The 23,585-nt window shown below is 36.8% G+C and overlaps 1 protein-coding gene across 2 annotated transcripts; it reads left to right on the plus strand.

Annotated features, from left to right (window-relative positions):
- The first annotated feature begins 444 nt into the window (after nucleotides 1-444).
- On the plus strand, nucleotides 445-23,383 carry LOC127559899 (cornifin alpha-like). Of its 2 annotated transcripts, XM_051994047.1 has the most exons (7): nucleotides 578-1,205; nucleotides 5,260-6,347; nucleotides 8,022-8,160; nucleotides 16,710-16,808; nucleotides 19,100-19,270; nucleotides 19,373-19,457; nucleotides 22,487-23,383. In XM_051994047.1, the coding sequence occupies exon 7, from the start codon at nucleotides 22,508-22,510 to the stop codon at nucleotides 22,958-22,960; it is 453 nt and encodes a 150-aa protein (XP_051850007.1). In that variant the 5' UTR covers nucleotides 578-1,205; nucleotides 5,260-6,347; nucleotides 8,022-8,160; nucleotides 16,710-16,808; nucleotides 19,100-19,270; nucleotides 19,373-19,457; nucleotides 22,487-22,507; the 3' UTR covers nucleotides 22,961-23,383. The 2 variants fall into 2 exon arrangements, 1 of the variants encoding a protein (XP_051850007.1); XR_007953220.1 differs by lacking the exon at nucleotides 16,710-16,808 and having other exon boundaries at nucleotides 445-1,205.
- Nucleotides 23,384-23,585: the final 202 nt, after the last annotated feature.

A 23,585-nucleotide genomic window follows, 5' to 3' on the forward strand; every position in this document is an offset into this window, starting at 1 on the left:
TTTGATCCTTTTTAAGGGAAGCACAGAAGAGACAATGGGAAAGTTCCTTTTAGCCTTCTTGCATTGGGAGAGAGGGATGAATCAGGAATTTGGGGAAGGGGGTTAGAGACCATGGAGTTAATAATTTGTAGAACTGGCTTCATGTTGGTCACAATAGGACTACATAATAGAAGGAGAAGGAAAGGAGCATCCTCTAGCTAGGGGTAATACAAACAGGGATGTTATACATGTTTGTCCAGTCACAGACTTATCTCCCGAACTGAGGCTGGAATTGGGGAAAATCATCGACATGGTTAGAGTGAGCAAATTGATTAAGTGAAACAAAGCCAGATAGGCAGAAAATTCCTTGTTGGATCTGATGTTTGCCTCTTCAGGAGTTGCTATTTGCTTTTATTCCAGAATATAGCATTTCCTAGGGTGGGGTAGCTTCATTTTGTGGTTTGGGGTGGAGTGCATAGTTTCAGAAGATGTGACTTCTTTTAGGGTAGATACTTCTGTTCAAATGGGAGTGGCTGCCCAGATGGGCACTTCTGTGGGCTAAGTGGTAGTGGGCACTGCTCTCTCTGGGAGGCTGGCTGGTCACTGCTCTGAGAGCATAAATGGATGCTATTGTGAGAGCTTTGGAGGCAGGTGGCAGGGAGATTTGTAGTGTACCACAAGTGGTAGGGCACCTTCTTTGACTTTAAACAACCAGTAAGAAACCAAAGACAACATTTGGTAACTAAACAGTTTAAAATGCAGTAGAATCTTAAACCATATTGTGATAGAAGCACCTCAAGGCTATTGTGTTCGGAATGTACCACTTACAAGGAAAATGGAACGCACTATTCTGTGCCTTGACCAGATATAGTTGGAGTATTGTATTCAGTTGTGGCCATCACATTTTATCAGTCCCTCTTGGCCTAAACAGGAACTTATTAGGGCTGTGGAGGAATCCCTTTGGACTTATGCAGAGAAGACACACTTATCTGTCTCTTACAGACTCAGAGAGAACTGTGCCCAAGAAGATGGCCTTTGTTGGGGGCTTTTAATCCAGCTTCTGGGATGGCAGAAACAAGAAGATGTCCCAGTCATCTTCCCACCAAGGGAGTTCCATCTCTGGTTCCTGAAATGACTTGTCAGAGTCACTCTTTATATAGAAAATTATAGTCTGGCAATTACCCAGTGACTGATGATATCTGTCTTCCTCTCAAGGTGACCACCTGGTATGCTACATATATAAGCGCAGATTTGTTTCATAGAAGCTTTGTCCTTCTGAAATGTCTGAAACTGGCATGAACTTTGTGTATTGGGGGCAACATGGATAGAGGACTTTTTGAGGCTCAGGCAATGAAGGTGGGTGGGTTGGGAAAGCTTAAGGGCTTTTGATGCATATGAATGAGCTTCTAGCCCATTTTTAGCACCTGCTGCTTAAATATGACATCCTTTCCTTCATTCTGAGTCCCTGGATGAAATCCAGCAGCATTCCTTCTTTATGGGAATGGGGATGGACATGGGTGGATTCATTCACTGAGACCTAGAAAGCCTCCTCCTGGTTGGTTTCTGTAATTGGCCCTGAGTTTTTCTATTGGATTACATCATAGTATTGCTCCTCAAATACTTTTTTTGCTCCCCTTTGTTTGATAATCTCCTTCCTGCTTCTGAACCAGAGGCCTTGTACAAGCTTGCCTACCTCTCTCCAGCTCATCTACAAGCCTTCCCATTTTCCATCTTTTCCCTCCTTCTGAAATCCACTCCCTTTCTTCTTCCAGAAAGTGATCCTAAACTGTTGGGAAGGAAAGGGAGGAGGGTTTTTTTCCCTCCTCAAATTCCTTCTCTTATTTCTAGTTATCTTGTATATAACTTGCTTTGTATGTATTTGTTTATATGTTTTCTCTCCCATTTGATTGTAAGCCCCTTAGAGACAAGGGCTGTCTTTTGCTTCTTTTTGAATCTCTAGCACTTGGCACAGTACTTGTCATAGAGTAAATGCTTAACAAATAACAAATTATTTTTGATTGATTGAGATTGGACCTTTCCAAATGTTTTTCTCTTTCCCCTCACTTGATACTTTCCTGCCAAATGTATCAACTTCCCCCAAATAGAATTCAGTGGACCAAATATTATTAGCTAATTAAAACTATTCTTAATTCCTTTGAAATGCCAGTTTGGTTCAATCTATGGGCATAATAAATATATTTGTATTTGTGTTTCACAGAAACTTAGTTTAGTATCCTTGTGAAGAATCTAATCTAGACCCAAGGCCTTGCCAACCATTGTAGTTTCTCCAGACATCAGGTGCCTCCTTAGATCTAAGCCAAGGGTTCTCTAACCCATGGCCTAAGACTTTCTCCTTTCACATTTTTCTAAACCTCATTGATGTCTAACCTTTAGAATCAAGCTGTTTCAACCTTCCTCTATCCAATGAACTAGTTTACACTCCTAGATTCAGAGGGCTGTGGTATTCAAAGCTAATTCAGCTATTCCTTGCTCTTCTGCTACCATTTTTGCCAATATTATCTCTTTCTCACCCTCCTTACTTCCTGCCATATGTTCCAGAGTTCATAAATGCGTTTTCTGATGAGTCTTTGATGAGCTGGCCACAGTCTTATGTAATGACTAAATAATATCTTCTTCCTTTTCCCAAAAGGGAAGGGGAAGAAGTATCATGGGAGAAGTTGTAATAAAAATAATAATACAATTACTACCCTCTCCTGGAATAAAGGCCAATGAATTCTGATAGTTATTTCATCCTCGCAATTTTATGAGAGGCATTCCTTTCATTACATACCTCTAGCCCTCTTGCAAACACAAAGAGGAAACTCAAGATTTAGATTTGTGAAGAGAGAAAAAGAGGACAGATTGGGATTGGTAATGCCTCCTTTTTTATTTAATATTTGTTCATTCTCTTCATATCTCAGTAAGCTAAATAACTTTTCATATGTTCCAAATTGATAGAGTATAGGTATAGAGTGATTTAACATACATACAAATACAGATATATATATATATATATATATATATATATATATATATATATACCTGTGTGTAATGGTAGCTATCTTTGGGGGGGGGGAGAGGAAAGAAGAAAAAAGAGAAATTTACATGATTATTATATATTTAAGAGAAATAGCAAATTGTATATGATAGATTGGCAATTTCATGTGCAGTAATCTTTTCATTACATCATATTGTGGAAATGTTTACTTTATTCCAAAAATAAAAAATAAAATAAATAAAAATACAAAAAATCCAAGCTAAGTAATCTAATCTTAAGAAAATTAACTTTTAATGAAAAACATGAGTTCTTTAGACATGGGGCCCATGGTTTTGGTAATTTTATATATTTGGACTATATTATATATTAAGTATTGTGTTATAGATTTGTGCTGACCACTTAGATAATTTTAACATTATAGAATTAAGAGTTGAAAGGGTTCCTAAATCATTCTGTCCAATACCAATCATTTTACAAGTGAAAATACTAAAATCTAGAGGGCTGAAATGATATATGGTGAAGGTCACATAGTTGGGTTGAGCTCCTCTTCCTCTAAATCTAGAATTCTTTTGACTGGAGATTATGATGTATCATTAGATAATAGTTTTACAGAATGGCACTCAAGACATCCTGGCTCCTTCAAAACACTAAAAATGACAACTGCTATATATTTCAACAATGCCCCCATGGCCAAAGTGTAACTGCAGGGTCTCAATGATGGAACAGATAGTAGAGAACATTGAGACCAAACTATATCTAAGCAGTAACCCCTTCAACAAAAACATTTCTCACAAGTGGTTGACCAACCTCCACTTGACCATTCTAGTGATGAGGAACTTAACTGCCTTCTTAGTAGCCCGGTCCCTTTTGGTCAGCTCCAACCATTGAGATAGTTTTCTTTACCTGGTACCTAGATTTGGTTCTTTGTAACTTCCTTTCAGTGTTCATATATTTCTCTTCAATGGGTCAGTCAGAATGAATATATTTTTGTCACTCTCTGTGACAGTTCTCCAACTATTTCAAGATATAATAATATAGTTAGCATTTGTATAGTGTTTTAAAGTTTCCAAAGTGCCTTGCAAATATATCATTTTACCACAAATATGTGAGGGAAGGATTATCATTTCCACTTTATAAATGAGGAAATTGAGGCACACTTAAATGACTTGCCTAGGATCTTTGAATTCGTATCTTTCTGATCTAGTGCTGTATCCACTGTGCCATATGATTGCCATATGTATCATATTTCCCCTGAAGTCTTTTCTTCTTCAGACTACACAGTCCCATTCCCTTTAAAACAACATTGTCATTGTTTCCAAGTTTCCCTAATCGATTTCCTCTGAACATTATACAAAAGTCAATTTTCTTCTTGGATGTGGCTTTTAGAATTGAATGGATTAGATATGACCTGATCAGGCTACAGTTTTTTTTTTCAATTTTGTCTGACTCCTTATGATTCCCCCCATTTTTAAAAATTTTCTTGGCAAAAATACTCGAGTGCGTTACCATTTCCTTCTCCAGCTCATTTTATAAGGAAATTAAGTGACTTGCCCAGGATCATACAGCTAGTTACTGTCTGAAATTTTTGAATTCAGGTCTACCTGACACCAGTCTTGGGTAATCTATTCAAAGAATTACCCAGATACCCAATACAGCAGGGTTATCACTTCCATCACTCTGGACATCAGACCTTTCTTCTTCTATTAGCTTTGTTGGCTGCTCATGTCCCAATGCTGACTTGTTGAATTTGAGGTTACTGTGGTCTGACCACAGTCCCCATTTATACTTGGACATTTAAAAAAAATACAAGTATGTAATTTTGCATTTATTCTCACTCAATTTAATTGTATCAGATTTGCTCCACCTTTCTAGGCTGGGAAAATCATTTTGTAGCATGATTCTGTTATCTAATGGATTAGTTATCTTTCTCATGATTCTATAAACATGATTGATTCTTTGGGTGACAAAATTGTTTATTTGGTGTTAACTCATAGCACAGAAGCCTTTTTTTGGCTGAGAGTGATTTGGGAAAGAGAACTGAAAGGTCATCTTTGCTGATGATCTAACAGTTTTGCTTGGAAGGGAAGTGTTGAAATGTGTGTTGGGGGGGGGGAGGCTGTTTAAAGATACTATGCTTATTAATGCCTTCTCTACATCCAGACTTTCCCCACCTTTTTCAGGGATATTTAAAGAGAGGGCCTGGGTTATACTCATTGAAATAAAGAAAGCAAGAGTTGAAAAACATCATAAAAGTTAATTATCCCAACTTTGTCCTATTACAGATGGAGAAACCAAGGCCCAGTGAGAGGAATTGCTTTATCTAAGGTCACACATAGACATTCAAAACTGGAAAGGATCTAATAGGACATCTACAACTCAGCCAGCAAGCTGCCATCCAGCCTCAGTTTGATGATGTCCAAAAAGTGGGATCCCATAGGCAGCCCATTGAGTTTTTCAGACAGCTCTCCAGCTTCTGGGAATTTTTTTCTTCTATCAAGTTTAAATCATCATCTCTCCAGTTTTTACTAATTGATTCCTATTTCTGCCCTCTAGGGCTAAACAGAATATGTCCACTCCCTCTTTCATGTCACAGCCCTTTGAATATTTGAAGATAGCTATCATGTTACACAGCAGCAGAACTGGAACAAGAATCTAGATTAGGAGGGACATGTATATTTGCATGTGATTTACTGGTAATGATTTCTTATGGAGTTTAGCATCTACGCTTAGGCAATTATTAAGTCAACATATATTCACTTTTAGTCATTGTCTATTAGTTTATCTCTTGTTTTTCTCATTCATTTTTATTAACCATAAGTAGAAGATTCCAAGGCTGTTAGCATCTTTTGAGACATATCTCATAGATATGTTCATGCACCTGCTTGGTGTAGAGCTGATTGCTGAAAAGATAACCTCCAACAAATTCATGAGTTTTCCAGACCATAACTCATCTTATACTTCCTTCTATTTCATTATATGTATGTAATACTTGAGAGTTCACAAAGCACTTTTATATTTTCTCCTCTATTTGAGCCCCATAACAGTTCTGTGAGATAAGGAGATGGTATTCATTTTACATGGGAGAAGAAACTAAAGTTCAAAGAAGTGACTTGTCTGAAGTTCCAAAAATCAAGACCTCACACTTGGGCATTCCAGAGCCAAGTCCAGAACTCTTCTCTTTCCAGTGTGATGCTTCCAAGTCTCCTGAATTCAGCGTCAGTTGTTAATATTGTCCCTATAAGAGTCAGCTCCAGGGCTGAGCCACCAACAAAAATACCTATGATCTTGACCTAAACAATGCACAAAAAAAAAGAAAAAAAATACCAAGGAAGGAATCAATTTCCATTTTTTAAAAAATTGATGCCCACAGGTAAACAAAAACTCACTCTTCTTTTCTCATCACCCTCTCAACTATTCCATTTTCTTTTCTCCTTTATTTTTCTTTTGTTTTTCCCTCCTTTTCTACTCTTCTTCCCTTCATCTATTGTTTTTCTTAGTCTGACCATGTGATTGAAAAGAAGAAATAATTATCTATGCAATATGGTTTAGAAGGTCATCTTGTCCTCAAAATATCTACCAGACCCATAAGATTTTGTCCCTCTTAGTATCTTGAAGACTTTTGATTTTCAAAAAGTTTCCCTTGGGAAAAGTAATAGTTGATATTTGTTTTTGTTTGGTCAAGTCCTACTCTTTGAAATCGCATAGATTTGTTTATAGGGTTTTGCCATTTCCATCTCTAGTCTGTCCCCATTTTGCAGATAAGGAGTTGAGTCAAATGAGATTAAGTGAATTTGTCCAGAATGATGCAGCTAGTACATGTCTGAGGCTGAACTGGAACTCAGATCTTCCCAACTCCCACTGGTTACTCTAACCATTACACTGCCTAGCTGCTATTGTGATTATATAATTATTTTCAGTCATCTCCATTTCTCCTTGATTCTTATGGGGGTTTTCTTGGCAAAGATATTACAATGTTTTCCATTTCTTTCCCTGGATCAATTTACATATGAGGAAACTGAGGCAAACACAGTTAAGTGACTTTCCCAGAGTCACACAGCCAGTAAACATCAGAGGCCAGACACAAATGGCCCCCTCTCCAGAACCAGTGTTTTATCCATTGTGCCATCTAGCTGCCTACTCCACTTATTAACCAACATTTTTCTAGGGATTAGCTGACAGCTAGTTGAGACATTGTCCCTATAGGAACAGGATAGAATCTAGATGTGAAGAAGAGATAGAGGAGTTGCAAGGGGAGGTTCATAATCATTGCAGACCTCACTTTATCTCTATCACTGTTTCCCTGCCAAAGCCAGCTTTCCTTCTGATCTTCTCTCTCTCCTCATTCTATCCTGAGTCCTCTCTAATCATATTTTGATTAGGGATCATTTCCACTTTTCCTTCCTACCCACCATTCCACACCAATGCACACACATTCAAACACCTATTTAAATTAAAAAAAAATAGCCTTTTATTTTCAAAATATGTATAAAAATAGTTTTCAGTGCTCACCCTAGCAAAACCTTGTGTTTCAGATTTTTCTCCCTCTGTTTCCTTCATCCCCTTCCCTAGTGTTCCAGATTTTTCTCCTTCCGTTCCCTTCATCCCCTTCCCTAGACAGCAAGTAATCCAATATATGTTAAACATGTGCAATTCTTCTATACATATTTCCACATTTATCATGCTACATACAAAAAATCAAATCAAAAAAGAAAAACATGAGAAAGATTTTACTTTCTTTGTTTGAAAATTGTCTCTTATCTCTTGACCATTTGTCAAGTAGAAAATGTAAGCATCTATTTTTTCAAGTTCATCTTCTTAAAGCATATATGTATATGTATGTATATATACACACATATACAATAGATACATGTACATATATAAGTATATGCATATAAGTGTTATATATGCATGTATATGTATATGTGTACATATATTTTGTGTGTGTATATGTTGTCCCTTCAATTTTGGGGAGTCCAGGCAGGTCAACCTTCATTCTCCTCCCAGCTCTGCTTCTGAATTTCTGAATTTTGCCATCATTCTTTAGTTGATGTCTCACCTTGGATCTTTCCTCTGTGCCTGGGGCTTGTTCACCTTGACACCTCCATCCTCACCAACACTTAAGCACAGGACTGTCACATAGTAAGAACAAGTCTTTGCCTTAGAAGACAGCCATCTCCTTGAGGGTAAGAACCACCTAACTTTTGTCTTTATATCCTGAGTGCCTAACAGAGAGCCTAAAATATAGTAGGCTCTTAGTAAAAGTTTGTTGATTGATTGATTACATTTTATATGTGTGTATTAAGCCTTTCCAAAATGACTATGAACTACTAAAGGCAAAGGTTGCTTCTGATACTTCTTTGAACACTCCCTTGTCATGGTTCCTTCACTACCACCTTTACCCCCAGTTACTGGCACAGAAATGTACCTATTCCCTATCTGTTGCATAGTAATGCTATGTTGACTTGTGAAAATTGTTTTGCCAACTTTAGGGAAAGGAAAGCTTTCTAGAGGAGTTGGCATTTGAGCTGGATCTTAAAGGATGGGTAAATTTTTTTTCTTTAGAAGGTAAATCAAGTTTTTTGCAATAATATGTATTCTTAATAAATAATAGCCTGAATTCTACAAGTAAGTGAAAAATACAGAAGGGATTCATAAATAAACCTCATTTTTTGAAGTTAATTGGAGTTCAGTGACTTCCCCACACAGCCAGGAAGTGTTAAGTGTCTGAGGTCATATTTGAACTCAAGTCCTCCTGACTTTATGGTTAATGCTCTATCTACTGCACAACCTAGCTGCCCCAATCTCTTTATATTTTTTAATAGGAATATCTGTAAACCAAACACTTAGAGCTAGCTGGACTTAGTTGTAACTAGGTTTTCTCTCATACTCAGTGATATTGTGTCAACTTTGCTGAGGGCTTTCCAATACTTTAATAATTTTATATACATTCACTTCAGTATGAATTTTCTGATGTTGAACAGGTTCAAGTAATTAATGAAGGCTAAGAATTCAATAGATGGAACGACTTGAAGGAGAAATTATGGCATAGAAAATGTTGGGAGTAAGGATGTAGAGTCAGATGCCAGTCAGTTTACAGTGATGATCAGTAATATCATTGTGAAGAAAGCCTTTGTTGCCAAGCTAAGCTAAAAACAGCTGTAAAGTTGGGGTTTTATTCAGGAAGTTATAGCAAACCAATGAAGTGTTCTGAAAAGAGTCATGTATGGTTGGTTCTATGTAGAGACAGGAATTATGAGGTAACAAGTAACTCCTTCTGCTAATGCAGGTCACATGTTTGCAACAGAGTTGCCTAGAATACTGAGAGTTTTAAGTGTTTTACATATACATTGCTAGTAAGTGTCAGAGGTTGAACACAGATCTTCTTGGCTCTGAGATGAGTTCTCTATGTACCAACCCATATTGAAGAAGGAATACTAACTTGAAAATTCTTGATGTAACATTACTAAAGAGATGTGGTGCAATCTCAGCGTTGGAGGTGGGAGACATGATTCATGTTGGGTATAATGAACCTCCTTAGGAAAGTATTGTGAAGCTTATTCATTTGAATTCCATTCCATTTAACAAAGGTTCCTCATTGCTAAGAACTGAAATGACAATGATGAAAACAAAACAATGTAAGCCCTCAAAGATCTTATGCAGTCTATTACTCAAAAAGTATGCCTTTGCTGAGCCCCTGTCATATATACCTATTCTTTTGTGAATAACTGTGGTCAATACAAAGAAATATCACATATTGTTAGTAAATGCCCTGGAGAAGATACAATCTAAATGGAAACATTCAAAATAACCATAAACAAAGATACCTAATCATAGAATGCAGTGTATAAGAATATGAAAGAAGTATCTAGACCAGAGATTTCAAACAGGAGTTGTCAGGAGTCCAGTATGAACAGCAATATGCCTTAGTGTCGTCCCAAACAGAATAAAATCCAACTGGGAAATATTTAGCAAAATAAATAAAAAAGATAAAACGGAGAATGTTAATTTGTGGTTTTCTAAGTCATTGTGTGTCCAGCAGGCATCCTTATGTGCAATTCAGTGGCAAACTCTATTTGAAATTAACTTAAATTTAATCAATTTAATTGATCTAGTTTGGAAATCAAAGCCCAGAGAAAGGAAGTTACTTACAGGATATACAAATAATAATAGAGAGCTAGGATCCAAACTCAGGTCCCCTAATTACAAACTCATTGTTCTTTGCACAACATCACAAGTTTCTTATTCCTTTGTATCCAATCAATTAGTAAATCCAGTCTATTCTGTCTCAAATCTTCCCTTTTTCCCCCACTATCATTGCTACCATCTTTGTTCAAACCCTTTGTTCAAGCTCTTGACTGTTGTAACAATCAGTTACTAAGTGGACTTCCTGGATTCTTTGCGTCTTCTCTGCAATCCATCCTTCATATCACTGCCAGAGTCAAAGACAGGGTTAATTTTCTTCTCAAAAGTCTTCAAGAATGGAAATAATCTCACTCTCTACAACCTGGCTTCAAGCTATCTTTCCAGCCATTTTGCATTAAATAAGTAATCTAGGTTTCAGTCTAACCAGTCTATTCATTGTTTCTCAGTCTGTTATCTGCTGTTCTCTCTTGCCTACATGCCTTTGAGCATGTTGACAGGTCTCTCTTAACCACAGTATAGATTTTTAACATGCTTGCCCCACTCTAAGAAGCTGATAATATTCATGAAATGGATCATTCTGAGAAATCAACCATTAGCGCATCTTCATTGTGAGGAGGGTCTACCTCAAAAGAACATTTTTAATAATTAAATTAATTTATTTTTAATATACATTGTCTTATGAATCATGTTGGGAGAGAAAAATCAGAACAAGAGGGGAAAAACCTTGGGAGAGAAAAAAAAACAGAAAAAAAGATGTGAAAATAGCATGTGTTGATCTTCATTCAATCTCCATAATTCTTTCTCCAGATGTAGATGGCATTTCCTATCCAAAGTCTATTGGGGTTGCCTTAGATCACTGAATCACTGAGAAGAACCAAGTCTGTCATAATTGATCATTGCACATTCTTGCTGTTACTGTGTACAATGCATTCCTGGTTCTGCTCATTTTACTCAGCATCAGTTTATGGCCAGGTCTTTCTAAAGTCAGTTTGTTCATCATTTTTTATAGAACAATAATTTTCCATTACCTTCATATACCACAGCTTATTTAGCCATTCCCCAATTGATGAGCATCTATTCATTTTCCAATTCTTTGCTACCACAAAAAGGACTGCCGCAACCATTTTTGCACATGTGGGTCCTTTTCCTTTATGATTTCCTGGGGATACAGACCCAATAGTGGGACTGCTGGGTCAAAGGGTATGCACAATTTTATAGCCCATCAAAGGAACATGTTGACTAGGAAATATATGTATAAAGATGTATTTCAAGAATCCATGTGGCCTGCACATGTGGAGGGTATAGGGTTTGGGGCTGACTAGAATACATGGAGATATACTATATTTCTGCATTTTAGCCACATCTCTTTAGTGAAATATTTGTAATTCACAGAATATATTCATATTCTCTTAGTGGCTGTTTTAAGAGTCCCTTCATTTAACTCTGCCCTCATGTTCATGATACTATCCTTCATTTCAAAGTTTAGAGGCAAAACTAAGGGGAAGTCTGTTCTCTGTCCTAATGTCTTACATGAGTTTGTTTCACTTTAAGAAAATGGTGTAAATAAAGAACTAACCCTGAAGTAAGGTGGATCTGAGTTCAAATTCAACTTCAAATACTTAATACCTATTGGCAATATGACCCAGGACAAGTCACTTAGCTCCAATTGCTTTTCCAAAAATAAAAAAGAAAAAGAAAATGGCATTGCAGTGGATAGAATACTGGACCTGGAGTCAACCTGAATTCAAATGTAGCTTGGACACTTATTAGCTATGTGATCCTGAGCAAGTCACTTATCCCTGTTTACTTCAGTCTCCTCATCTACAAAATGAGTTGTAGAAGGAAATGACTATTCCAAGATCATTGCCCAGAAGACCCCAAATGAGGTCATGGAGAATTGGATATAGCCAATATGACTGAACAGGCACCTCAAAAATAAATGTAAAAAATTGGTAACAAAAATTTAGAGGTAGTTATTTATTTTTAAAAACTCAATAGAAGGATTAACCTCAGGGAATCTTTGAAACATTTAGCTCCTTTGGTAATTTATTTATTTAAAATATTATATGCAGAGAAATGTGATTCCACATAATGGTTCAAGAATTACCAGATGCATAAAGCAAGGATCATCTGTACAGCATCTTCATAGAATTTCAGAATTGGAAAGAATTACATAGATCATTAAGTTAAATCATGATTAGATGGGAATGGTCATTCAAATTTTGCTTGTAGATGCCCAGTAAAGAAGAACCCCTTTACCTCAGGCAGCTCATTCCATTTAGGAGTAATTCTAATTGTTAGGAAATTGTTCCTGAAATTAAACCTAAAAGACCTCTTTGTAACTTTCATTCTCTGATTCTGTCCTCTAGGCTTAATAAAAAAAAGGTCTTTTATGTAACAGCATTTTAAATATTTGAAGGCAATTATCAGTCTTCTAATTTCCAACCTAAACATTCTTATTTTGGTAGTTGATTTTGCCAGCCACTTGGTACTTAAGTATTTTTGTGGATGAATGATTTCTTCTATAAGATCATTCCTTCTCAGAAGCAGATTTTTGTCTCATCAATTTACCATAGAAGTTTTATCCAATGTCTTGAAGGTTTTCCCCTGTTTTTAAATTTATATATATATACATATATATATAATGTATATAATATATACACATATATGTATATACACAATACACACATAATTATGTGTATATGTATATGTATGTGTATATCTATCCATCTATCTATCTATCTCAGGGATAAGAATACATCCTTAGGGGCTGGCCACTGTGTTGAATTTCTCTCTATGTGACCAGCAAATGTTTTCTCATATACCCATGCAAAAATGATTTATTTCTTTTATTCTTTGTAAGCCATCAAAGCCATCATTGGTAATACATTGTTTTATTCAAAAGGAAGGAGGCCAGTGAATCATGAAGGGTATGAAAGACAATAAAGTGGAAGAAGACTGGGAATATAAGAAGGGACCAACTTATGAAGGGCTTAGAATGCCAAGCAGAGGATTTTGTATTTGATCCTGGAGGTAATAGGGAACCACTGGAGTTTGATCTAAGCTTTAGAAAAATCACTTTGACAATTGATTGGAAGATGGACTCAAGGCTCAGCTCAGTTCACTGTATTATCTGTAGGACCTACCTTAGATATGCATATTGATGGACTTAGTCAATAGGAGGTCCACACAACTGCATGTGTGTATGTTCTGGACAACATGAAACCTCTCTCACATTCTATAACTTGACAAGACTCCTTGATTTTGTATCTGTGCCTTTGCATTGACTAGGTACCCCTTGCCCACAATGCTTTTCTTCCTTCTGATTCTTGGGGGCGGTGTCTTTTCCCTGGTTCCTAAAACTGAAGTCAATGAGTTCAAGTCAATTTTTGATAGAAGCAAAAGTTGACTCTGAAAGAAAATCTAACTTTAGAATGAAATCAAAACCATGTGAATACTGTACTGTGACAAAAGACTTTCAGAGTGACTTGAAATCAACCAAAGGCAAATGCCTTTATGAGGTCATGACAGGGAGATGATTCATATTTATATGCACAAGGCAGAACTGATGTCACATTTAATCTCTGGCATTTCAACAGAAAGTGCCATCTTGGCTAGGTCGATTGAAAATCCATCCTAATTCTCTCTGACACCACTGCCTGGGTTTAGCTTCTTTAATCCACCCTATATCTGCTCCAGATCTGCAACTGGGAGGGCAGAAGGACTAAAACCCATGCTGTCCCTCCTAGATACAGAGTATGGGATTTCTAAAGAGATAATTAACCCTTCAGGCACCAGGTCAAGTCACCCACTCCTCCTTTCCAAATCTGCTATGCCCTGATTTTCCCCTGCAATGTAGCCCAATTTGGATGCACCATAATTGCCAATGTAACATAGCCAAAGAAGAGCAGACCACATTTTGAAGTCCTCTTCTAGTCAGTTTGGAAAAAAGATTTTTGGATTAGGAAGACGGTTGGGGTTATAAATGAGGTTATATAACTCTTTTTTTCCAAGGTGGTGTGTGTGTGTGTGTGTGTGTGTGTGTGTGTGTGAGACACAGACACAGACAGACTGACAGACTGAGACAAATGAAGATATATACATAGGGGAAAATATGCTTATTGTAAAATTAGGGGGAAGTGTATATTTGGGTAAAGAAGAGGGGTATTTGTTTGGAAGAGGAAGATATAAGGGAAGTGATTAAAATAGAGATTCTGAGTCTGTGTTAGAAGAAACTTTGCATGTGAGTGGAGTTGGGAAAAGTCAAGGAATATAGGTATCTTTAAGGGAAAGATTTCTATAGAGAGAATATGTATTTTGTGTGTGTTGTATATGCTTTTAAAAATGTGCAGATTAAAGTAGTGTCCCTGGAGGTACCCAGACAAAAGCTGGACAGCTCCTTGACAATACTGTATATAAGAAATGATGTAAGAACTCTGGGAAATGAGTGTGGACCACCACATAGCATTCCCAATCCCTCTGTTTTTGTCCGCCTGCATTTTTTATTTCTTTCTCAGGTAAATTTTACATTATTTCAAAGTCCAATTCTTCAAAATAGCTGTATGGACAATGTATACTTTTTATTCCTGTACCACATTACAAAGCTTTTCACTCTCAATCTCCATTTAAATCCCTCTATTTTAGGAGACAATAGCATGGGTTTTAGTCCTTCTGCTCTCCCAGTTGCAGATCTGGAGCAGATATAGAGTGGATTAAAAAAGCTAAACCCAGGCAGTGGTGTCAGAGGGATTTTCAATCTACCTAGCCAAGATGGCACAATCTGTTGAAATGTGAGATTAAATGTGACATCAGTTCTGCCTTATGCATATAAATATGAATTTAACACATTTAACATATATTGTAACATATTTAACATGTATTGGTCTAACTGCTATCTGGGGGAGAGAGTGAGGGGAAGGAGGGGAAAAATTGGAACAAAAGGTTTTGTAATTGTCAATGCTGAAAAATTACCCATGCATATATCTTGTAAATAAAAAGCTATAATTAATGCTGTAAAAAATTACCCTGGCATGGGTTCTATCAATAAAAAGTTTTTTTTAAAAAGCTATAATTTAAAAAAAAAGAAATGATATAGCCAGCTAGTGTTGGATATTATAAGAAATGATACAGCCAGCTAGTGATGGATAGAATGCCACGTTCCTGGAGTCAGGAGGACCTGAATACAAATCTAGCCTCAGACACTTCTTCACTATGCAACTGCAGGCAACTCATGTAATTTCTGTTTGCCCCAGCTTCATCTATAAAACAATAATAGCTATAATTTAAATTGCTCTACACAGTTGGCAAAATTGGCTTTGTAAATATCTCATTTTTATCCTCTTCACAACCCTGACAGGTAGGTTCTATTATTATCCCCATTTTGCTGATGAGAAAACTGAGGCAGGTTTATAACAGCACCTACCTCCCAAAGTTGTTGAAAAGATAAAATGAGATAACATTTACAAAGAACTACTCAAAGCACTACATAGATGCTATTATTATTATTTATACATTAGAAAGAAAGATGATAAATGACCTTTCAAGTTTCTTCCAGTTTTGAGATTCTATGAGTCTATAATTCTGTGACTTTTAATAATTGCTCAGCAGTTAATATTTCACAAAATCACAGCCTTGGAATGATGTTTCGATGTCTAGACTGTACCTAGACCAAGACTCCCTCTCCAACATTCCCAACAAATAGTCTCCCAAGGTCCTGCTTTTGAATATTTTTCATCATTATCACCATCATTAGCAATTGGGGTTAAGTGATGACCAGGGTTATACTGCTAGAAGGTGTCTGAGGTCAAATTTTGGGTCAGGTTTTCCTTATTCCAGTGTCAATGCTCTGTCCATGGTGCCATCTAGCTGCCTCTCACCTTTTCTGCTTGAATCTTTGTAATGAGAACCAGAATGAGGTATATAGTAGAAAATTCTGGACTTGGTGTTCAGAACTGAGTTCAAATGCTACTGTCTATATTTGCTTATTCTTTGATCTTGGATAAGCCACTTTAATTCTTTGAGTCTTAAATTCTCATCTACAATATGGGCATAATGAAAATTGTACTACTTACCTCACAGAATTGTTGGTTACAGGTCAAATGAGATAATGAAAGGATGTAATATGTTTTTCCAACTTAGAAGAGCTAGCTAAATGTCAGCTATTATTAGTGTCAGGAAGTTCACTCACTTCCGTGGCAGCTCATTTTATTAAATAGGCATATAGACTTGTAGCTAGCAGGAATTCAGAGGCTGTTTGATTTAGACCCCTCATTTTATAATTTAGGAAATTTAGGCTCAGTTAGATTCAATGATTTGATGGATGCCATTCAAACAGAGTCATAGGCAGGATTTGAACTCAATCTTTTTATTCCTGTACCATGCTACAAAGCTTTTCACTCTCAATCTTCATTTAAATTCCTCTGTTTTAGGAGACAATGGCAAGCCCATTCTACTCCCCATGTGGAAATTATTCAACTGAGAATCTTTGGCAGCTACCTAGCTTTAATAAATAAATAAATTATTAATAATAAATCATAACTTATTTAATAAAGAAATAATGAAATGATTAATTATTTAAATTTAATTTTAGATTTAATATTTTGGGAGGTTTTCTCAACTGCCAAGTACCATCCTGGATTATTTCACTGCCTTCCTAGGTGTTCAAGCAGCTGCAAGCCAATGTTTTAAGGTATAACAAATGTTTAAGGTATAACAAAAAATATATTATGTAGTTAAAGAAACAATTAAACTATTATAAGCCAATGATGATCCATTCCCAGGTATCCACTAAAGTCCAACACTAAGCGCTGAAGGAGAAGGGAAGGGAAAACAATAAGCATTTAGATAATATCCAGTATTTAGGTGCTAGATAAGGAATATTCCATTTTCTTTACAAATAGTCATTTAATTTTCAAAACAAGCCTAGAAGGCATATGTTATGTTATGTTATTATCTCCATTTTTCCGTTGAGAAAACTGAGGCAGACAATGGTCAAATGACTTGTTCAGAGTCACAGATCTAGTGTCTAAGATTGAATTTGAACTCAGATCTATGCTGACTCCAGATCTAGCAGTCTATCTCCTGAGCCACCTAATTGTCTCGAAGAATATGAAAGACAATTATTACAGTTTGCTGAATCAAATGAATGGTTGAATGAATAAATGAATATCCAACTAGATAATGAAAAATATTAAGAAACTGAAGATCAAAGCATATTTTTTCACTTATTTTATGCTTTCTTATATTTTTTTCTTTTTTTGATTTGTTTCTTCTTTCACAACTATGACTGATGTGGAAATGTTTTATATCATGAGACAAGTATAAACTAAATCAAACTACTTACCTTATTTAAAAGAGGAGAAGAGAGAAAAAAATTGAATTCAAAATATTGTAAAATTGAATGCTAAAAAATTTTTGTAATGTATTTGGGAGAAATTAAATACTATTATATTGAAAAATATTAAGAAACTTGGGACACATTCTAAATGGACAGAAAGAGGAAATGGAGTTTAAGAAATATATCACAAACCTTGTGCAAAGGCATGATAAAGTGATGATTCCGTTATTGAGGTATCTGCTTAAGTCCTTAACCTACTTAAAACAGATCAGGTAATGATTTCTTGCCTTGTTTAATGATAATTTAATTTTTCAAAATGCAGATGAACCCCCAATAGGGGTGTTCTGCTTTTGATTCTTACTACCATGGAGGAACTGGTCACTGAATTAGAAATTAAGGGAAGCTTGGAGAGAAGTGATTTCTTCATCCTGAAATTTGTAATAGAATAGATTAGGAAATCTGGGCTTAGTCTAACATATACCTACTATTTTGGGAAAGCAGATATCATTAAGTTCAGGGAGGAAATTGATATAGTATCCCATGAAGTACTATACATGAAAATCAGCTCAAAAGAAATGCAAAGAATAATATTGTGAAGGCATAAAGAGAAAACAAATCTCATTTAGGAAAAAACTGGGATTGGTGAATATGTAGGCAATTCACCAGCCAATCTAAATTTTTAAAAAGTGAGGTACAGAAAATGGAAGTAAGTCTGGATAACAGAAGATAGATATAAGAGGGAAGCGCAGTCCTATAAAATAGTGTAGGAATGGCAAAGCTCAAAATGAGTTGAAGATGAAGAAATATAAGGGCAACAAAAAGGATTTTTTTTTCAATGACATTGGAAGGAAAAAAAAGGGGGATCAAAGAAGAAATAGGACATTTTCCTTGAGGCTGATAACTGACAATAATAAAAAGAGTCACTTGCTCATTTCATTTTTTTTTTCACCAGAAATGACAAAGCAAAGCAACACTAATAGGATACCTAAGATTAGGAAAGGAATTATTTGAGAATATCTAATTGTTCTTTAAAAGAAACACCAAGAAAATGAAGAGTTTCATAAGTTCATGACATATGAGCATTGGATTAAAGATCTGAACATTCTTTGGTCCCATTGAGCAGAAACAGAAATAACATAAAAACATAACAAAAAAGCAGCTTTAGGCTTCATGTAAGGAAAAATTTCCTAACAATTAAAACTAATCAAAATATAAATGAGTTGCAGTGGGAAGTTATGGATTCCTTTTCTAGGAGGTCTTTAGGAAGAGTTTTGATACTACTTGATGACAATGTTAGAATGGGGTTGCCTTCTATCTAAGTTGTCCTTGCGGAACACCTTTTGATTTGTCCTAGCTGACACTAAAATTTGCAAAAATGATTAAAAAGTCCTGATCACAAAAGAGAGACTTGAATTTAAATCTTACAGTTGTTACAAATCAATTGTTACAAGTTTTTTTTTTTTTTTTTTTTTTTTTTTTACAATTGTTACAAGTGTTACAAATCACTATGGATTGAACTACATGGGCACTAAAGTCTCTTCCTACAACTCTGAGATTCTCTGATTTTCTGACCCTCAAACCCATAGGTTTTCCATGTCATGATGTGGATTTTCCTATCATTCTTGAGTAACTTTTACTTTTAGGTCACCCACCGCAAAGTTTAGATACCCCCTGCTTTCAACAGTGGCAAGGATGGGATACATTCGGTCAATTCCACATTCTCCAATCAAGGCAGGGACTCCTTGGGTGAATCACTCACAGGAAGGTAGCTGCCTCGGGGAGGCTTGCAAAAGAGGGAGGTTCTGCTAATGAGGGTGAGTGTGGCAAGTCATTTTCAGAATTGCTGCTAGATTATGTTTTGTTGTGGAGATAATTGGAATTGCCGAGATGAGACTGACCCTACTTCCTCTGGGCAGGACTCCCCAGCCCTATAAAGGGGCTCTTGCTGACACTACAGCCATCCATCGGCCATCTGATACCTCATCTGCATTGGAGCATCTGGTGAGTCTGACTTTCTTTAGGGCTAATTTTGAGGCTGGGATTTCTCTCCAAGGTTAAGGCAGAGGAGGCCATTTGGTGGAATGGACAGAGCCCTGGCTTACGCATCAGAAATCCTGGGAGCTGATGGCTTCCAGTCCCTGCTCTGCAGCTAACTAGCTGTGGAACTTTAAGGCAGTCACTTAATCTCTTTTGGTGTGCATTTCCTCCTCTGCCAAAGGTCTTTATGGCCTCCTGGTAATCTTGAAAAGTGGCTTTGTATCCTGGGAGATCAGGGAATTGCTTTTCTCTGGATATCTACAATGCTTAGCATATCACCTGGCACATAGTAGGCACTTAAATGCTTATCAATTGACTGTCCATTGTATATTTCTTTGAAATGTCACAACTGGATAATTTCATATTGAATATTTAAGATGTCCTTGTGGAACACTTTTTGATTTGTCCTAGCTGACACTGAAATTTGTGAAACTAATTAAAAAGTCCTAATCAAAAAGGAGACAAGAATTTAAATCTTATAATTGTTACAAATCAGCTATGTGACCTTAGTTTTTATTCTGGGTCTTATCATCTTTTAAAAGATTAAAATTGAAAAGGGCAGCTAGGGAGTATAGTAAATAGCACTGAATCCAGAGTCAGGAAGACTCATCTCTATGAATTCAAATCTGGCCTCAGATACTAGCTGTGTGATGCTAGGCAAGCTACTTACTGCTAGTTGGCTCAGTTTCTTTTATTTGTAAAATGGGCTGGAGAAAGAAATAGCAAACCACTCCAGTATCTTTTCCAAGCAAATCGCAAATGGGTCACAGAGAGTTGTATGCAACTGAAACAACAGCATCATGGCAACAAAAGGTGAAAAAGTCTTTTCATTTTTTAAATTAAGATTTTGCAGTAGATAATCCCCAAACACTCCTAGCTCTAACACAAGAGATTCTCTTTTTCAAACTCCTCTTTTTTGAATTCTAAGATCATTTATTTGTTTTTGGTGGTCTTTCACTCTTTAAACATTTTTTTGATATTTTTATTTTTCCAAATTCATGCAAAGATTGTTTTCAACGTTAATCTTTGCAAAACCTTGTACCCCAAACTTTTCTCCCTCTTCTTCTCCCTCCATCCCTCCCCAAAACAATAAGCAATCCAAGATCATGTTTAAATTGCAATTTTATGATATGTGTTATGAAGGCAGCATGCTTGGAAGGATATGGTTAAATTTAGAGTCAGGAAACCTAGGTTCAAATCCTGAATCTGTCATTTACGATTATCTGTGTGACCTTTGACAATTTACTGGGTCTCATTTCCCTTATTTGTAAAAAAGAGGGAGATGAATTAGACCACATTTAAGATTCTTTTTTTATTCTGAATCTTCAATCTCTGTTCAATGAGGCTCATGCAGTCGGTTGTATGGTTTGGAGTATTCAAGAAAGTTTGATGAGTCTTTATAGACTTCCCATGGGAAGTCTTGAAACATGCATCACATAAAAAGTAATGAGGCCCAGGAGAAATTTAAGACGGGCCTTGGATTAAAGGATGTTTTGGAAGACTTTGAAATCTGACTCCTGTCCAGTGGTTTGAGCAGAAGCTCCTTTTGGGCCTTCAGAGTCACCCCCAACTGAGCGGGGCTCCTGGAACAGCCTGAGAGTTTCTGGGCACTGTCTTTGTGCCTATCTTTCCCCAGACTTTAATAAAGTCCTGTGGTTATGGTTATAATGATGTTTTGGATTCATCTTGAATTCACCAGAATTTCAGTGACTTTGGTCTTTTGTCCTTAAGATTTTATTGATACCCACAAACCATTTATAAAATCATAGAGTCATTAAATACTCATTTGGGAAGCATTTTTTGTAATTCTTTTAAATGTATTAAGGGCCTTCCATATCATCTGATCCACTACCAAATCCTTCATTTTTCAGATGAGTCCACTAAGGCTCAGAAAATCTTTTCCCTTTATGGTTACTTTTCTTAGACTATGTGTGTATCCTATATATGCCAATTTACGACATCTGTTTTCTCTCCAATGTAAGCTCTTTGAGAGTATGAAAAATATTTGTCTGTCTTTGGATTTCCAGTGCTTAGCAAAGTGTCTGGTGCACAATAAAAACATCCTCAATGCCTCTTGATTGATAGACTCAAACAGGTGTGTTCTATCTTCCATATCAATGTTTCTTCCTCTGTTCTACATGTCAAACCTTATAATTTTAAAGAAGGGAAAACAGATCCAGAGAAGTGGAAAAAATTGCTCACTGTTTCCAAGGGATACTTGTGGTATTTGTTACCATCATTAGCTGGAGTTTTTAAAATATTTAGAAAATCAACATAGAATAGAGAGAAATTGGCTAGAGAGGGCAAGGAGTATTGAAAGGGCAAGGCAGAGGAACTCCATTGAAATTGGGGTAATGATAAACACCTCAATTTCATCAGTCTGAAGAGATTTTTCTCCTACCTCTTCATGCCTTAATCCATGATCTTTATGGGTTTCCATGGCTTCCAGATTTTATTACCTATTGATAAAATTGATCAATTAATTGATTGATTAATTTGGTAGGTCATATACAAATCATGAATTGCTTGTCCTGAATTAGAATTCCTTCTAACTAGGAAGGACCTATTAGAGGATGTACTACACATTTTAGATATTGTGACTCCAGGGTAAATTTTCTGTGATGACATATGTTGGAAGGATGTGAGGGGGAAAATTATGACATTAGCTCACTTTATAGTACATTAGTTTATATGGACATTCCCTCATATAACAGGACCATGAAGTAAGTAAATAAATAAGGTGATATTATTATGCCTACTTTGAAGATGGAAAAACTAAGTCTAAGAAAAATTAAGTGACTTTCACAAATCATATAGTTAGAGAGTATCAGATCCAGGATTTGAATTTAAGATTTCTGACTCCCACTCAAATGGCATTTGAAACCCTAACATTCAGTTTGAGATTTCTAAGCTAATACTTAGTTCAATAAAAGGGTTCAGACCATCCTACCCTTAAAATTTCCTGACTGAACACTGCCTTCTATTTCTTTCAGATTCACTGAAATACAAGAAAGATGTCTTACCAGTATCAATGCAAACAGCCTTGCCAACCTCCTCCCAAGTGCCCAGAGCCTTGCCAGCCCAAGTGCCCAGAGCCTTGCCAGCCCAAGTGCCCAGAGCCATGTGCTCCCAAGTGCCCAGAGCCTTGCCAGCCCAAGTGCCCACCGCCTTGCCAGCCCAAGTGCCCAGAGCCATGTGCTCCCAAGTGCCCACAGCCTTGCCAGCCCAAGTGCCCACCACCTTGCCAGCCCAAGTGCCCACAGCCTTGCCAGCCCAAGTGCCCACCACCTTGCCAGCCCAAGTGCCCAGAGCCATGTCCTCCCAAGTGCCCTGAGCCTTGTCCTCCTAAATGCCCAGAGCCATGTCTTCCTAAGTGCCCTCAGCCAAGTCCACCACAGCAGTGCCAGCAGAAATGCCCCCCATGCCCTCCACCCTGTCCACAGCAGTGCCCACCTAAGAGGAAGTAACAGTGCCTAACGCTGGCAACTCCATGAAATAGGGAACATGAGTAATCCTGTTCATATCTGGGCTCCTACCCCCCTGTCTATGAATCTCCCAAGTTTCTCTGCCTTTGTTCTTCCCTGAAAGAAAAGTCAAAGAGAAGAGTTTTTCTTCTTAAAACTGCAGTCTGTTCAGAAATAACACTTCTGATTCACTCCCATCTCCATACCTCCTGAGACGAGAGGCTTCAGAAAAAGGACTAACCTACTTTACACTGGATTTCCTTCCTGGAATCTCAGTGGAAGGATGACCTTAAAAGAACAGACTCACTGGCTTCTTGCCAGTGCATGAGCTCTTTGTGCTGTAATGTGGATGGTGATTTTCATTTCTTGAGCCCTTGTGTAACTCTTCTTCTATTGACTCAAATAAAATAATATGTTTCATGGTGACATGAGTTGCTTTTCTCCTGTCTTCCCAGTCCTCACCCCCAATTTTTCAATTGGTGTCAGATCTGGTCTGAGGGTGTTTTCCATTCCTGTTTCATGATTTGATATAGGCTCTATCAGTTGGGAATAACAGGATCTTTTTTGTGTGCATAGAGCTTCTTGGCTTATATTCCCTATGATCATTTATTTCTGGCAAAGACTGAGC

Source organism: Antechinus flavipes, chromosome 4 (assembly GCF_016432865.1).
Source record: "Antechinus flavipes isolate AdamAnt ecotype Samford, QLD, Australia chromosome 4, AdamAnt_v2, whole genome shotgun sequence".
Taxonomy (NCBI): Eukaryota; Metazoa; Chordata; class Mammalia; order Dasyuromorphia; family Dasyuridae; genus Antechinus; species Antechinus flavipes.

Coding starts and splice junctions, on each gene's coding strand:
- LOC127559899 (XM_051994047.1), top strand. CDS start 22,508: ATGTCTTACCAGTATCAATGCAAACAGCCTTGCCAACCTCCTCCCAAG.